The sequence below is a fragment of the Thunnus thynnus genome, chromosome 20 (assembly GCF_963924715.1).
Source record: "Thunnus thynnus chromosome 20, fThuThy2.1, whole genome shotgun sequence".
NCBI classification, from domain to species: domain Eukaryota; kingdom Metazoa; phylum Chordata; class Actinopteri; order Scombriformes; family Scombridae; genus Thunnus; species Thunnus thynnus.
In genome coordinates, this window is record NC_089536.1 from 14,842,328 (window position 1) to 14,860,897 (window position 18,570).

Below are 18,570 nucleotides of genomic sequence, written 5' to 3' on the forward strand. Positions count from 1 at the left end.
ACTGTGGCAATTAATCCATTTCCCAAGCCCAATTTAATGACAGAAAAAAGAGCAAAACAGATTTTCCTTCACAGATGAATCCATCATTATACAGTATAATGTCTGTATGAAGAGTGGTCTGTGATTTATTCCTTTCCTCCTCATTTATCTGAGTTAATTTTATCTTAAGCTGGACAGAGGTCATTTTGTACTGTCAATGAATTACATAATCAAATTTCAGTTTTCTGCTATTCTTTGCTGTATGACTGATTTGCTCTGGACATCTTCAGATGTGTAATGTCTGGAATAGCCCTCCTCTAGGCTTCCATCTCGATAGCCACAATCAAGACAAAATAAACTAGTTTGCCACTGACCAGTCTGGTAAATGTGATGACTTCAGCCCACACCTAGTGGAAAGGGTCAAAAACTTTAATTTCAAGAAAGCAGTAATCTGGAGTTTTCTTTACTCTCACCTTGAAATTCACTTTAACAAAGGAACAAATCAGATGACACATGAGCTGGTGAATCATTCTGTAGGCTGAAATATCTCTGGCTGTTGAGGTGTTGAACACAGTCAGCAAATACATGACTGGAGTCCCCCAGAAAAGGTGAAACAGCATTTTCTATATGGAAAAAAATATTGCACTGAGAGACACACTTGTGATTTCAAAGAATTTATTATTTAGCAGTTGCAATAATTAAGTTTTATCTTACCTTTTATTAGCAATAATACATTTGTCCCTTGATGTCAGCATCTCTGTGTTCCCAAACACTCTACATTTTGATAAATCAGTTTATGATGAAAGGAAGTTGGTATTTAAAAATTGATCTGTGATTACTTTTTGTCACCCATGCGTATGACGGGCAATGCAATCACTGCACCAAGAGGTAAAAATAGTCAAAATTGTACAGTAGTAAATAGACAACTCAAGTGAGCATTCAAATTAACAAATATACAGTACAAGTGATTATAATATAAATAAATAAACTGAATTAACCTGACTTATCCGTATCAATTGACCGTTCACTCAGGCCCGCTCTCCTTAAATACTGTTGCTACACGTGTCACAGGTCACATTATCACATAGCAAATATGTAGTTTGGGGGCAGAATTACCATTATTTCCAGTAGTTTTTGAAACAATGGGTTCTTGACTCAGACAGAGGTAGACAAAAGCAGGTTTCTCATTTCTAGTGGACCATTTTATCAACTGTAGCTCCCAGTTGTCCCATTTGAGGCTAGCTAATTAAGCTAACATTAGCTCCATGAGTTAATTGGTTGAAAACACTGTTGCCAACTGACTTTTTAATGTTTCAAGCTGACCTGCTTCAAAATGAGAAACTTGTAAATTGGGCTTTAAATATGAGCTTGATGAGTACATACATGCTAAAATATTGAGGAGAAACCTGCATGTCCATAGAAAAAAGTCAGAATCCTCTAATTAATGATCCATGTAAGACACTGAAATAAGGAAACAGCATTGTTCTTGAATAGCAATGTAGAGCTAATTAGGCCTGGTGACCAATTATAAGAATCACAAAGAAAAATGTAAGATTAGGCAGGTTCTAACATAATAATTGCTGGATTTCTATCAAAATGTAGTGCAAATTTAAACAAATTTCCAGATAATCGGGAAAAGAAAATTCAAATTAATGCTTAATGTTTCCATCCACTGCTGTTATGTGAATATTTGGAGTTGGGTTGTGGAGATAACCTGCTGGTGCACCTTATTTTTCAGTCAGGGTCCATTGAACCATTGCAGAAGAAGAGGGCCCAACAAAATGACATCATTAAAAGAATGTCATTAAAACCTAAAACAGTGTAAAAACAATGTAGAAAACATGATGGAAATATGGAATTTATGTTTGTTTCATGTTTTAATTTGAGGAGTGTGACAGTCTCCTCATTGCTCCACAAAGATCAGATGTTTTCGTCTGCTGCGATTTTTTGTCTCTTCAGTAGAATGGAAACTTAAGTGGATGTTTATTCACTAAGTCTGTTTCCTTTGCAATTTATCGCATTTTGCTTTTATCAATATATCAACTTTTCCACCTCAGCCAAGAGTAAAAACATTTGGCAATATTTTAGTATTTTTATCAAATTTATGGTGTTTCCATTAAAACCACCACTAATTCCACCACTTTTTATGCACACTAAACTCTGACAGCCACAAGCCACAGTGTGCCAGTCATGAACAGGGTTTTTGTTTTTTGTTTTTTTTTTAATTCGAAACCTGTAACCACACAAATTACTGTAGTGTGTCAGTTAATGATGTGCTCCTTCACCTTTAAGTAACATTAGTTTACTATTGTAGGTAGTAATTTGTTACGTTTGTTACATTAGAGCAGATATGAACAAACTGCTCATCTATTCTGACACTTTTGCTCTTGTGTTTTTTGGTTTAGGAAAGACTAACAGACACCACCCTCACAGCTCAAACTCTTTAAATGAGTATCACTCTTATTAGTGCTCTGTGCACACCACCTCAACGTGTGCCGACAGCCTGACAGCCTAGTTATGGTCGACAATCGCTATTAAGGGGAGGGGTTTAGTGAACGGTCATTTCAAGTCAGTCTTATTTGTGACTGCCACTTTGGTGCTTGATTAGCTGAAAGTGTAGTTGTTTGAGATAATAAGAAAGTTTTTGATGCAACTCTATGAACAGAAGTGAAAGAAAGAAGCACAAGGGCAGAAGAGTTAAAAGTCAGTGGGGGGCACAGATGGTGATCTATCAAAAATGACTCACAGTATGAGCGGATGGATGGCTTATTGGCGTTGTCCTTCTATTTGTGGCCATGGACAACTTAGTAGAGAGCCAGTAAGTAATTGTAAAATACTGGACAAAATCTGCAAGAAAAAAACATATCACAGTAGTCTTTATTTATATGCAATGCCCATCAAGCCTGATTCAATTTTTTCAAAATGTTTTTTTAGTCTTAAAGGTAGTCAGCAGAAGTCAGCGGTCTGCATTCATTCTGCGCAACTTGGGGGGCAGGCTGTCCTCTGGTCGACCCCCTACAAAGGGGATCTGGACTGGTGTTGGGGTTGGAGCAGAGATGGTGCTAATGGCTCCTGGCAGTCTGTGTTTCTCCAGCTCACTCTCCTCAATATCTCCATCCAAGGACAACAGCTGGACCTGCTCCTCCAGCTGTCCTTGCCTAGCAGCAGGGATGGAGCTGGACCTCAGCCTCTGAATGCTAAGGGGCAGGTCTCCTGTGCTAGAAGCCTTCCCCCCAGGCAAGGCTGGCCCCGTCTTCAGCCCCCTCCACAGGTGCTCTTCCTTGGTGGAACTCATGCGCTGGAGTTTGCGGGGCAGCCTGGAGGCTTGATCCTCGACGTGTTCTGCACAGTCAGCTGACAGGAGCCTTTCCCTGCGGCCTCCGCGGCCACCGTTACCAAGCAGAGGGGATGAGGGGGTGGGTGCAACAGGTAGAGAGCTGGGCGACGTCAGCGAGGACTTCTCCTCCTGCTCTTTGACACTGTAAGGAGGCGTAGGGACCTCAAAGGTATTGTGAAACTGGGAGTAGTCAACTCTGAAGAAGCCTTCTTCCAGTGACATGACGGGAAGGAAACGATGGCCCCACAGGACTTCATCTTCAGTGTAAGATGTGCGGGCCTGGCATGTCATACCTACAATGTGGAGTAGAGACAGTAAATGTTGAGTAACGTTTCAAATACAGACAAGAAAAAGACAAAAAGGAGATGACTATAAAGGCTATGCCATTACGAAGAAAATTGTAGAAAGTGGGCGATTAAATAAAAATGAACAGACAGCGAGACAGGGAACTGAAATGAAAAGTGGAGAATCGCTTCAGGGAAAAGAGACATTAATATGAACAAAAATATGACAGAGATGGAGAAGAGCTTGTGCTCCTGAATAATTAAAGACCATGAAATTAAATATTCTGTTGAATATTTTATTTTATAATACTGGGAAATATTCTATGCAACAGGCTAACTGACAATGAAACAGATGATTAGTGGAAGTGAAGCTTTTTCAAAGTTATTAGTAAAAAAAAAAGAGATACTCAAAAATAATAATTTGCTCTAACCAGTTGTCTCCACGATGCCTTCTAGGATGACAACAATCTCAAACTGCTCGTTCATGAGTGAGCGCTGCGACAGATCGAAGAACGGGCTCTTGGTGTTGATCTCGTGGCAGATGGTAAGGGGCGACACTAAGAAGAGTTGGTCCGCTCCTGTACCAAAACCCACGTCCAGCTCACACTGGTCCAGAGGCAGGAACTCACCTTCTGGGGTCTGCCGAGACTGTAAACACACACGTGATCAGGACATATTACATTTTAACTTATGACACAGGATAAATAATTCTTTTTCAACTCTGTCCTCCGCAGTTGGGTCAGAGCACAGGGTAATGGAAGCAAATTATATACATAATACCAATTCTGAATGTTTCATGCTGGATTTAGACACCACTAAATTTATAATATTTAAATATTTTACTTTGTGAAAACCATCTGTCTAAATTGATGCCAAAATGAACATTGACATATTTTTTCTTGCTCTTCCTGTTCATGCTGGCCTATAAGAGATTCCTTTATAATCTATTTTCAATCTAAGTGATGGGGGGGAAAATGTATTTAAAAGTTTATTTGAAGCTAGTATGAGGCTTCAGTTGCCCAAATTTGTTAAATCAAGTCAATATCTTTATGTCTTTTTGGTGCCAAATTCACAGCCATGCTGATACTGTACCTACCCACCTCTCTAACATCTCTGACCTCTGTTAGGGGGCCCAATCATTATTGCTTAGCTTTTTATGGAGCAGTCTGTTATAAATATAAAACACAACAGAGAAATCCCTACCGGCATCTGACAAAAATAATGAACAAAGCAGGTGTTCCTGATTTATGGCAGCGATGAACAATATCAAAAAGAGAGCCAATGGAATCCGTCCAAATTCCAAGGCACTGCTTTGTTGTCATACAAAACAATGTAAAGGCCGTTATCCACATGGCTACAGGGTTTTTATGACCCTGAGGATGGCTGATGTGCAGTCTGCTAGGCCGCTTTGCCTGCCAGGACAGTTTTTATGATATCTCTGTTGGCTAATATGTGTCACTTTGTAGGACATTTTTCATCCAAAGTCCCTACAGTTATGGTATACAGTATATATATATGCATGCATTTTTGCAGGTGTAACCCTGATGGGGTTGTAACTGAAACAGTGTTAAAGGTGCCATGAAATAGCTTTGAGAAAGTAATTTTCTTCCGTGATTTGACTTGGTTCCACATGAAATGGGGTGTTGAGGTGGGACCTCAAGTGGAGAGGGACTTGATTTTAGAGCTTAAAAGCAGGTGGGACGAAGTCTGCAAAACTGAAAGTGATCACAGCTGTTGAGGACTGCTCCTATCATCCGCACTGAAGGAGTAAGGGGATGAGGATGGGTGTGTTTTTATCCCTTGTCTCAGGCCACATTGATATTTTTGCAAAATGACGGCACTTAAATACAGAGAACATGCAGGTCTGTCAAAGCAGGTCTGTAAAATGGGAGGCTGAATCTTCCCGAAAATGTACAAAGACATTTTATTGAATGGAGTATGTATTTTCCCCTGAGAGCAGGATGAGTCAACAAGAAAATCTTGACACTTTTTGTAGAGAAAAAAAGGATTTTGATGTAAAAAAACAAAATACACAATACAAATACCACTACCACTGAATCTTTTGACATATATTTGGCATATAGTGATACCATACAACCTGCAGAAGCAACAACACTAAAAATACTCTCATGTTGCTCTCTGTTCACTGACTGGCAGACATGTTGGATAAAGGTGAGAAAAAGGGTGTAAAAAACAGTGGTCTCCCACTTCCCCGACATCTCTGTCAGACAACATGGGTGTTTGGTAACCTTCATATTTAGAGACACTCTGTAGTAATCTTTTACTCTGTACAAACCTCCTCATTGCCAGCACATTAGACTACTTAAAAACTCTCTGTGGTGGCCTGGCCTCCAAGATAAGTATCAGTAGATTATAGAGAAGTGGTTGCTCTTGAGAAACCAAACTCAATCAAATAAAGTACTCTTTTAGCTGTTAAATTAAAACATGGAATAGGGAGAAGACTCAAGGAAGTGGGAGAAAAATGAAATTTGAAACCTCTTCTAATTTCAATGACAAGCCTCTTATACTCTAATAGATATGTCAAAAATGGATGATTCAAAAAAGGAAAATGTTTTTGTTTCAGAAAAAAAAAATATTCCAGTGGCTTTCATGCGTCCAGAAGACAGAAAATTGGTTTTGGGGAGGACCCTGAAGGTCAGAGATAAAAACTCAGTCAACACAAGTGAATAAAAAGCACAGAAATGCAGATTAAGTCCTCTTTTCCAATAGATAACATTCAGCATACCTAAACTCACAGTCAGTCACATTCTGCTATGGCGTAAATCAAATAGCTCTTCCTGTCACCTCATGTTAACTTGTATGCAGAGTAGTTTCCCTGGACCTTTGAGTGAAGAGCCACTTGGTCCACAGATGGCAAACAGACTGTCATTTGTATTCACTGTGATGTTGAGGACAGAAGGGTGTGACATTTCACAGGAAGATGTCTGTTCCCACAGATCCCTGGCTTGCCTTGGTGAGGGAAAGCGTCACCCATTATGGTTTATCAGTGATGGGTGCTCCCTGAATATGCGGACAGGGAGCCAGTGTCACATGTCTATTAATGTTAAATCAGGATAAAGCTCTGTAAGCATTACAGAACAATACTGGAACTCCTGAACACTGAACTCTTGAAAAGCTGTAAAGAAACGTCACATGCCTCCTCCTTTAACCTGGTATTGGTATTTCCTATAGTAAAAGATATAAACCCTCCACCATCACAGTATTACAGTTAAAGAAATAGTTCAACATTTTGGGAAATACGCTTAATCACTTTCTTGCAGAGAGGATTGATACCACTCTCATATTTGTGAGCTAAATTCGAAGCTACAGCCAGCAGCCAGTTAGCTTAGCTTAGCTTAGCTTAGCGGGCTTTCAGACGGGAAACAGCCTTGCAGTAAAACAACACAAGGGATTGCATTAGTTGGGGTGTGTTGATTCAGGTATTGGCAATTCAGGAAGTCCAGTTTGAGTAATAGATCAGTGTGTTTGAAGACATAAATAGGGCCGCAACTAACCGTATCGATTAATCTGTCGATTATTTTCTCGATTAATCGATTAGTGTCAGAAAATGGTGGAAACAATGTCAATCACTTTTTCCCCAAAGCCCAAGATGACATCCTCAATTGTCTTGTTTTGTCCTGAACAACAGTCCACAACCCAAAATATAAAATAAAAATATTCACATTTGAGAAGCTGGAATCAGAGAATTTTGACTTTTTTTCTTAAAAAATTACTCAAAACGATTAATTGATTGTCAAAATAGTTGCCAATTAGTTAATACTTGGCAACTAATTGATTAATCGACTATTTATTGCAGCTCTAGACACTAAAACACTTGCACGGTGGTTCACAGTACTCTGACACATGATTTTACAACTTTGGAAAATTATCAGTCATTTGTCATTTTATCTTTCATCCCGACAATCATGAGGTAAACAGTAGAAAAATTCAGTCATCCCAATACGAAGTAATTTACCAGGAATGTGTGCTTGCATGTATTTGATATATTTGGACATTGCAGCACCTTGCCAGATGACATCACATTGTGGTCCTACAAAAGTTGAGCCACTTTCAGTTTTTTTGCTAGACAACCCTACGTTTACAGCTGCATCGCCAGCCTGACCTCATTCAAATGAATGAGAGGGCTGCATGTTTTCACACAGGGCTACAGTCAGTCTGAATGCAGACTTAGCATGAAAACTGGAAACAGGGAGAAGCTAGCTTTATATTTTGTTTAATCTATACAGCAACTGAAGTGTAAAATTGACAACTTGTTGTTTTAAGACTTAAATGCCAGACAGAATGACTTTTTAAGTCGTTATGCTACGCTAAGCTAACAGGCTTCTGGGTGTAGACCTATATTTAATGGACATATATGAAAGTGGGATCAATATTCTCATCTGAGTCATTCTACAAAACAGGTGCCATTTGGGTCTGCAATGTTTGATGAGGTGCATAAGGCACAAAAATGTCAAGAAGTAGCCAAAGTGTGTTTCCAAAGCTTAAAGTTATTTTTTGTAAAAAATTTATGATTTGTGTGCATCCCTCAGTTTGATTCACAACCACATCACACTAACTTGTTTTGTGTACATAAATAATGTATTGTTGCTTTAAGTGACCACAAAGTAATCACAAAGAGGAAGTGATATCATTTAAGCCTTTGAAGCAGCCAGGAACAAAAGCTGGCAAGTTCTGACATTCTTTTACATTATTTATTTGTTGCTTTTTCATGTTAGACCAGATCTGTCAAACTCAACCCAACCACCCTGTCACGCAAAATAGATAGGGAAAACTGTTTTTTATTCAAATTCTTACACTATTAATGCAAAGAAAATGGAATTTCAAATTGAATGCATACCATGTAAGTTCAGGAACCACATGGAGAACTGTGGCAATTTTAGGATGAAATTTACCACCCTGTCACATGACTGGGTGGTAAGGGATGTGATGGGGTGGTTCTGCTTCCCATTTGAATGTGAAAATTGATTGAAATGAAGCCTATTCCAATGTATAGGTTAAAATGCTTTGAGTAGGAAAGCTCAAGGATGTGTGCTACAAGATTAGTGTTTCTGATGTAGGTTAATCACTTTATTTTCTGTTAAGCCTGTTTGGTTCCTGCCCCCTGTTGAAACCCATAGGTACAGAGATACCTTATCTTAAACACAGATCCCTCTCTTATTTCAATTACTTGCTCATTACCACTCACTCACTCACTCATTCACTCACTGGAGCTGGTGCCAACAGGTTCTTCTGGCCTGCACGAGATGACTTTCTGTGGTACCTCTTTGATGAGGTCCTCAAAATCATTCAAGCAGCACAGCCTGTGACATCCCATCACATGGAAATTCAGAGAAATGTATGGAGGCGACTCTCCCAGTCACTGCCATGATGCTCTTGAAGCTTTTGAGGATGTCAGAGTTCCCACTCTTTTTAGGAAATCATTTTCCAGAAGATTCTCAATTGCTCTGTGAATGTGTAAAGTAGGAGCACCCTAATATAATATGCTCATTTATAGTCACATAAGATTAGATAAGATAAAAAGGATTAATTCTGCAGTTTCATTAGGACAAGGAATGTCATATGGATTGCTCCTCTGGGAGAGGATTTTTTTTGGAAAAAAAATTCTCATTTCTGGTGACAAATACCTCTACCTCTCTTTTCAGTTTTTCAGGCCATTACCAAAGTTTTCCATTACATTTTGAATTTTAAATATCCCCCTTCACTTCCCACAGTTTTTAAAGTTTTCAAGGACCTAAAGTTGTTTTTATTTATTTATTTATTGGCCTATTTGAACCGTTGTTCATGTTTCATAATTGTTATTGGTCGTTAAAAGTACCTTAATGAGAATGAAATGCTTATTTAATCAAATTTTTGAATGCTGCATATTTGAATTACTGATATTTTTATTCACATTTTGAATGGTCAGTATTTGTTTAGCTTAATACAAGCATAGAGACTACATTTGCACTTTTTTAAATAAAGCCTAATTTTGATATATATTTTGGATCTTGTATCATTAAGTCATGCCTACAATTATATCCAGAATTAACAAAAGTTTCAAATGTTAGATGAAGGCTAAAACCAACAGATCATATAGAGACAGTTTGTCTGTACCACCCTGTCACATCAGGTACCACCCCGTCACAAGGTCATTTTGTTAAAAAATGATGGAAAGGGAGTGAAATGCTTCATAAATCAATGTTGAATAACATTCTTGTTTGTGGACTAATCAAATGAATATAACTTTTATTTGAAATTTTGAAGTGAATTAGTATTTTTTGTGCAAACAATGAGGCCTTTAACATGTCACATTCAAATTTCAAGATTAAGAATCTAAAAATAATAAGAGGAAAACATTAGATTTTTAAAATTTATTTCATGTTTTTGATCATATTAATAAGGATTTTGTGCCTGAGGTGGGAAAATATGTTTTCTTGGAGGATTAGCATATCTTTCATTTTATGGATTTTTTTTTTTTAATTTGCTCTTGATGAAAATTTTGAAAATTGCAAAGTGGAAATGGCATCTGTTTCATAGAATGAGTCGTAGAATGAACTTTAAGCAAATAAGCTTATATTTCAAAATGTAAAACTATTCATTTAACTGCACATTAAAATCACTTATGTTAATTTTTATGTCATGTGAAATATTTGTATTATACTGTATATAGATTTGCTCATTGATGCTCCTTTAAGTTCAAAAATGCAAATGCAAAAATGAAATGCAAACCAGTGGGGAAATAACTACCCTGTTAAAATCTTAATTAACCAGCTTCCTGCTTCAGCAGCATCTCTTAAGATAAAAGGCGTCAAGAACATGCAAAATTTAGGGATTTTGTGACATCTAAATATACATTACTTCATATCTCTGTATATCTCCACCTCTGGCACTGCTTCCTCCATCTTCTGTGAGTGGGAGGAGAAGATGAAATCATTTTTAAAAACTGTCATATTTATATATTAATTTATTTATATTCCCCCAATCATTTACAAATGTAAATTATTATTGAGATACTGCAGGCAGGTGTCCCATTTGTCAGCAAAGCTTGCACAAGTCAATGAGACTGGAAACCAATTTCCTGGGAAGTCATATTCTATCATTCTAGTTATGAAAGTAAAGCTTCTATTTTTCAGATACTGTTTAAAGCTGCATTGACTAGCAATATAGTGTTGCGACAAAATTATGCCTCTGCCAAGGAAGGAGAAACCTGCTTGACACTGAATGGTTTTAACAAGGTGAAAGCCCTGCGTGATCACGTACTGCCGCTAAACAGTCAGTGCCACAAGGGGGAAATTAATGGCCTTTGGAAGAGGACCCGATATAAAGGGAGTGCTTAATTTACCGAGCCACCTGAGATTCAGGTTGAGTGAAAGCAGGCCCCATCCCTGGTGACTCACTTCCTCCTCAGTGAGTGTGAGTGTGTGTTTGTGTGTGATGTGAAAGAGATGCAAAGAAACACAAACAGTGATGGTGAAAGTAAGAAAGAAGCGTGTTTGTGCATTTGTCCTTGTGTGTTTCCAGCTGTAACCTTTGCGCTCTGAGCCAGACATCAAACGTGACGCTTGTACATCACATTTGAGTTGCCGCTCTCAATGTATCGACAGCAACATTAAAGCTAATTCAGCCGTTTCTTTCTTTGTTTCTTCTTCTTTCTACTCATCCTTCAGACAGTGGCAGATGTGGCAAGTCGTGCTCACATGTCTGCCTGCCTGTCTATCTATCTGCTGCTACTAGCATTTACCATTTATCTCCTGCTGAGGACCAACCTACTGAGACGAGTTTCTGTCGACATTGACGAGCACCGCCCAGCTGTCACTCTCTCCCTCCGTTTCTCTTGTGTTTTTGTTCGGTCCTGTTTTGCCACATTGCTGCTTTACTTTACTGTTTCTTTGTTGCTTGTTGGAGCACTTTTCTCCTGCAAGGATGAGGGTGTTTCCTCTCTGCACTGCTGTCAAACCAGATGCAAAAATGTTTCTCTGCTTTAAAATTATATGCTGCCAGTGCTGCAGGGGTCAGTGCATCACTGTATTGTATTGGTTTATTAATGAAAGCTGCATTAATATTTATGGCAATTCAAGGACATTTATGTGGACAGTTATTATGCATTATGTATATAGATAAATGCACAGGGAATCATTTTTCCAATGATAATTAAATATGTTCTTTAAATCAAAAATTGAAGTGTAGGCTATCTCGACTCGGTGAAGCATGTCTAACTTACTGTAACAATAATTGCATCTTATAATAATAATAATTGAAATTAGACACTTCTTGATGGATCATATTACATATTTGTCATACATTTTTGATAATATACAAACAAACATGACCAGGTTTGCTAAAAAGTTATAGCTGCATCCAGAGCTGAGTCAATAACTGATTCAACAGAAAATTAATCTGCAGCTATTTTGATAAACAATTAATATAAATAATTTTGTTTTAGTAAATATTATTTGCTGGTTTTCTAGTCATCTATAATTGCAAATCTAATATCTTTTGGTTTGGGACTGTTGGTTGGAAAAAACAAGCATTTTCAATATGTCCACTTGGGCTTGGGTAAATTGTAATCAGCAGTTTTCTCTATTTTCTAACATGTTATACACCAAACCATTAATCCGCTTATAAAAAAGAAAGAATTGGCAGCTTAATCAATGATTAAAATAATTGTTGGTTGCAGCCCTAGCTGCGTCTATGCATAATAAGTGCTATTGTACTGTAAATAACATGAGCGCTGATCAAGAATGTGGCCAACTTTAATTTTTTGGCTGAAGAGTATCCACGTCCCATAAGAATTTACAACCCATGCGTATCCCTTACTATCCCTGACAATTGATTGCAGTTGCCATGTCACAGTGCATTTACACAGCTCCATCATTAGGATTTACTGCACCATGCCTCATTTCTCCACTCAGCTTTGTGGGCAACCCATCAGACAGTGACCTTGAGCTATGTGCTACCTGAAAACAAGCCACAGCATTGTTTCCACAGAGCAGGTATAGTACTACGGAGTTGATGTAGAGTCAATTTACTCTACAACACTCCACAGTACAGTCTGATGCTACAATGGCTATGGCTTTATGGGCTCTAAAACATCACTGTTTCTCTTAACATAGATTAAAAGACATATTGGAACACTTCATCTCTTCAGCAGCAGTGCTACAGTGGTGAACTGCACACAGCAGGCTTCTTAACAGCACATTTCATCTCGCTCACCTCTCTGAAGAGAGATTTGATCTTTAAAAAAAAAGTCAAATCGCTACATTTCTTCTACGATTTTATCCTTCTGTTCAAGATAAAGAAAATCCATGAAACAACTGATACTGCACTGGATAAACATGGAACTGTTGAGTGCAAACAGGAAATTTTTGGTTTGTTTACTTTTTGCCCTCTGTATATGATTGATGGCACATGAATGTGACGCTCCGTAGCAGCCGATTAGGAGAGTCCTGGATGTCTGACCTTCCACCGGCACGTGAGGAGTTGTGGCTTAAAAGATCATTTTTTCATAATTTAAAAAAAAAAATCATCATTTGCCGACAGCAGAATTCCCAGGATCAAGATCATCACCCTAAATCTAATCAACTGATCTTTGAAAGAAAGCAAGAAACCCAGAGAAACATATGGGTAGCACTTAAAACACCTTCTGTACTTTGTTTTGCTGTAATTACATCATGCTCAGGCAGGTTCATTTACTTAAAAAAAGACCTTCGGTTATAGGGAGAAGTAAAAGGCAAGACTGAGTAAGATACAGTGTAGCCAGTGTATCTATTATTTCAGCTTGTTCTGCTTTAGTTTGCTACCAACCACAACTCAATAAGGCGCAAATTTCAGTTCAAACTACTAGTTCTACTCTATACCGTTGGGCATTAAGGTATCTAATACTGAACATAATCTAAACAATCCCAACAATATCCACAGCAATATCTGTAATATTGGCACATTTGTTGTGCGGACAAATCTGACCGAGATCAAACATGACTGCGTGCCCCATGGGTAAATAACCTACTGCTTTCATTCTGTTTGAAATAACAGAATGAAAACAGTACAGCGGGAGTTGCAGACAGAGTATTAAACCATCTGAATGTATAAGCCTGTGTGGAGGGAGAAAGTTGATGATATTGCATTTTGTGCCTATATGATGCTGCTTTGATTAATTGCAATTAAAGACACCACATTTTTCTATGCCTTCCTAGGCTATTAATAAAGGCGCAAATGATAATGACATGACATCAAAATCCTCCTCATAGAGAGAGCTGAAACATTAACGATAAGTTATTGAGTCGTGGCTTTTAATGTGTCAAACTAAGTGATTTTTATTTTGCGGAACAGAAATAGCTACATGATATGATAATATTTGCCTGGATAAAATCAGAGTTCAACGCAAAGCATCAAGTATAGCCATATGAATACACTAATAGTGATATTAAAATACCGGGAGCTTTCTGGTGGCTTTCCCTCGAGGGGTCAGAAAGTAAACTGTCACTTGAGATCATCACGCTATTCCGCAGAGGCGACAGAAGCACGACTAACTCTCCCTGTCACAACAAAGCACTGCTGCCCCTTAGATATCTGCTAACGTTGGACTGGAGAAAAGCAGATTTAATGTATAAGAGATGCCTGCTAAAGCGAGCAAATGAAGGGGACTACACTCTATTGAGTAAAAGACATTTCCTGATGAATTGTGATGATGAAAAGATTTTTTTTCTCTACCATCTGACAAACAATCAATAATGATAATGCTGAGACATACTCTTGTAAAAAATAATGATGTGAAACTCCATCTAGAAGTCATAAAGTCTGCAGAGAATAAAACATATTGTTGATGGGAATTCAGAAACACATTTCCAAGCAGGTGTGAATTGGAAAATGCAGTGATTGACATTGCTGTTTTCATCTCTTTCGTTTATAAAGTTCTATAACACAAAATGCATTTCTCTTCTCTTTTATCATAGCCAGCAGCTGCCTCAGCTCTCCTTTCATTCTCAGGAACCAGCTTTCATACAAAGCTAGATCACTGTCAGCTCTCAGTGCTTCAGAGTAGTGGCATTTGTGTCTTTAGGTAAGAGTGGCCTTAAGAAATATGTTCTTTACCTCATTGTGGCCCACTGAGTATTGGTTCAATTGATCTTTTAGTCAATAAGTGCAGTTTCCCACCTACTGTCCCCTGGGGGCCCATAGATCTCATCTGCAGACATTTGAAGCAGAGGCTGAACTTAGATATACAGCCAATTGAGAGATGTTTTGCTGACTGAGGGGGGACAGTTTATGATGACCCTGACTGTTGCAGGCAACACACTCCTGCTCTGCTCCTTCGAGGATGAAGAGGGAGGAGAGCAGAAACACAAGACGAGCTGTGTGTAAAACTGTGTTCATCATGAAACCAGCACGGAAATAGTTGCTGCAGGGGGTAAATGTAAATGGTCACTCATTAAAATACATCTTATGCTGGAGCCTCATGTTAAAACCATAGCCTCTCTGCAAATCATTGTGGCCCTCAGGGAATGCAATCAATTCTGAAGATGAATGGAAATTCAATGCATGAGTTGGAAAGCACTCATAAAACATAATGAGAGCAATTTCAGAACAAATTAAGTAGCTGTCATTTAGTCTCAGCTCTTGATAATGGCCTTTCAAGAGTTAAGATGCGGGGCGAGGGGCAGATGCTCACTGCGCAAAAGTGCGCCTGCTTTTCTAGTAATTTTTTTTTGGAAAATGTATTGCGCTCCTCAGCTGTATAACCTGTAGCCTACCTTGATGAGTTTGCACCTGATCTGCGCGGACACCATATGGCTGTTCCGCAGGTTCCCCACTCGGAACATGAGGCACAACTTCCCGTCCCGCTGGGAAATGACCGCGTCCTGGCTGAACATCAGCGTCTCCGCGCGCTTCTTCGGCTGCGACATCTTGATGAACATACAGCCGATGAGAAAGGCGTCCACGATGGACCCCAACAGCGACTGGAAGAGGAAGAGGATGATACCTTCGGGGCACTTCTCCGTGATGTAGCGGTAGCCGTAACCGATGGTCGCCTCCGTCTCGATGAAAAACAGGAACGCGGAGGGAAAGTTGTACACGTTGGCGACGCACGGAGTGTAGGACGAGTCGTGGCCGCCGTGGCTCAGGTCGCCGCGGATGTAAGCGATGACCCACCACATTGAAGCCATGACCAGCCATGCAACTGTGTAAGTGAGGATGAAGATGAGTAGGTTCCAGCGCCACTTGAGATCCACCAGCGTGGTGAACAGATCGGAGATGTACCGGCTGGTCTCCCCGCCAAGGTTACCGTGCTGGACATTGCAGCGACCGTTCTTCTCCACAAACCGCTGCCTCTTTCTCTTCACCGGTGCGGAAAAAGTCATACCCCGATTGGTGTTTACCACCTGGTAGTCCTCGCCAAATTTCCTCCGTAAAGCTGACATTGTATCAATCACCTACTTGTGACAAGCAATCAATACTTGTGCCGAATCAGGCTCTTTACGCAAGTTTGGTACCCAGTGCCCAAAAGCATACAATAACATTCAGTGCGTTACTCGCATCCTGTGAGATGAAGATGCGCCTCTCTCATGTAAATTAATCCTAAGTGAGCAGAGATTCTGCGCAATACATGATTCAGAGTCGATCCTTTACGCAAAGGAGTATCTTGCAAGTGCCAACTTTTTGCTCAGGTCTCATCCATTGAGTAAAAACAAAAAACATCACATAAAAAAAACCTTTAAAACAAAAGCTGCATTCAAATAGCTGGATTCAAAGGTGCGTGTATGTCCTTGCGGATCCACTGAGGTGCAGCTACAGTAAACCTGTGAATGTGAATAACAGACTACAGTGCGCTCTTGTGCCTGAGGGAGCACATTCGGGTAGGAGTGACTTCAAATTAAAGACTGTAAAGGATCAGCAGCACGGGTGGCAAATTTCTCTTTCACTTGAGGAGGGGGGGGGGGGGGGGTCCTGATGTGGAGTTAAAGAGAGGGAAATGATTTTTTGGCTTGTATCCAGTCAGGTAAATCATCAGTGCGAGCAAACAATGTGATAGTGAAACCAAGCCCGTCAACCTTTTAGTCTTTTATTCATTTTTTTTTATACACATTACTTTGTCATTTGTTTCCTGATGCCCAATTTTCTCCTTCTTGTGGAAAACACTGTACTGTAAAATTGGTTATAATGAATAGGCTACTTGTGCCTATTAGCAGCTATTTGGTGCCCCCTAGTGTTACTGCGGTGGAAGTAACACTGGAAAAATGCCAATATGAACCACACTGTATTGTTCACTAGATAGAATACTCCTGTGTCTGGGGGATACTGAAGAAATATCTCAACAAAACTACGGGTTTATCTGAATATTACTGTCAGGAAATACGATAGGTTGCTAATAGTCAATCATTTCACGCCAAATTCCCAGTGGAATATGACCAAATTAAGAAGCTATTTGTTATTTGTTGTAAAAGCTATTGACACAATTGGAATATGGAATCATTGCTGTGATTATGTGTGTCTGAGTGCTGTATCGCTTTAATTTACAGGTCCTTCAATTCTATACCAATTTCCTTGATATGTTGAAGTGTCATTTGCAGGTATGTAACAGTCCATTTTTAGGACATTTTACAGACAGGTGGTGCAATTTGTTACAAATTACAAGAAAAAACAGAAAAAAGTGGTTTAGTTGGTTAAAGCTATCTCAATATGTTAGGCTGGTTGTTAATTTGCAAAATATTCTTAATAAATTAGACTTTGACAATAATACACATTAGCATGTTAGATTTTTTTCTTGAACATGCATTTCCCGTATACTACTAAATGACATAACTCTTTCAAAGAAAGGTCCTAGGAATTAACAGATACACAGCTGCCTCTTTTAGGAAAAAAACATCCTGGAAATTAGTAGGAAAGTAAGGGATCCGTAAAAGAAAGTGTTAATGAAATGGTTGGTAGACGCTCACTCATTATAGAGTTTTTAAGAAACAACCTAATGTTCTAATATATCGCTTTACACACAAACTACATGTAGAAAACTACATTTTTTCTCACAGTCCACTTGCACTGCTGTCTAACTGAAAATAAAGGAATATGAGGATGATAGGGAGCGCAGAAAAACAGAAACATCCAGTGGGAGTCAGGCAAGCGGGAAATGAAGCATTCCACAATGAGTTGTTCAGTGTTAGGTGGGAAGAGTGCTTTTGTTATATACAAAGTAAATTGTAAAAAAAAAAAGATAGTACACCTACGCTTGTTAATGTTGTTTTTTTTTTGGGGGGGGGGGGGGGGGGGGTTATGGACAGTGGGAAATAATCTGTACCCAAAATGGGAGACCCTCAATTATCATTTTTTCAAATGCAAGTTCAGTTCTCAAACATTAACTTCAGTGTTAACTTAGCTGTTCCATGTTCATAGAGAATATGTTATTAGTAACACTTTTTTGGGGTTTGATTTTACCACAACACCATCACCAACACTCTCTGACACAATATCAACAAAACTGAACATTATAAAGATCACAAAGAAAAGATTTATTGCAGGACTATTATTTAATTGCATGAGATTAATCAGATGATCTTAATAAACTGGCAACTCATAGCATATTCGATGAAGAGTTCAGATGTGAGAATGGCTAGCTATCCACTATTTTAACCTTTATATGGTAATGGGTGTTGGGATGTTTTGTTTGTTTGTTTGTTTTCATTTTTTTATGATTCACCTAACACACATATGGTACATGGCAAGTCTGCATCTCTATCATGGTTCAGACGACAGGGGAGTGATGAGTCAAATAAAATGAAATACCCAGAAAATAGAAGCTACTAACACTAACATGTTTTATTGGACTGTTAAATGATTGCTGATGATTGTAAATGATTGTAAATCTTTAAGATGATAACTAACAATTACAAGTTGATAATGAAAACCCCATTTATTTATTAAAGATGAGATGTTGTGCACTTTGACTGTTTTTGCTGGAGGCTCTTGACTATTGACAGG

At 38.8% G+C, this 18,570-nt stretch overlaps 1 protein-coding gene across 1 annotated transcript; it reads right to left on the reverse strand.

Annotated features, from left to right (window-relative positions):
- Nucleotides 1-637: 637 nt before the first annotated feature.
- Nucleotides 638-16,482, reverse strand: LOC137171927 (G protein-activated inward rectifier potassium channel 1-like). The gene is made up of 3 exons (XM_067576122.1): nt 15,351-16,482; nt 4,032-4,248; nt 638-3,609 (listed from the first exon to the last, which is right to left on the reverse strand). The coding sequence occupies exons 1-3, from the start codon at nt 16,017-16,019 to the stop codon at nt 2,936-2,938; spliced, it is 1,560 nt and encodes a 519-aa protein (XP_067432223.1). The 5' UTR covers nt 16,020-16,482; the 3' UTR covers nt 638-2,935.
- Between the last annotated feature and the right edge of the window lie 2,088 nt (nt 16,483-18,570).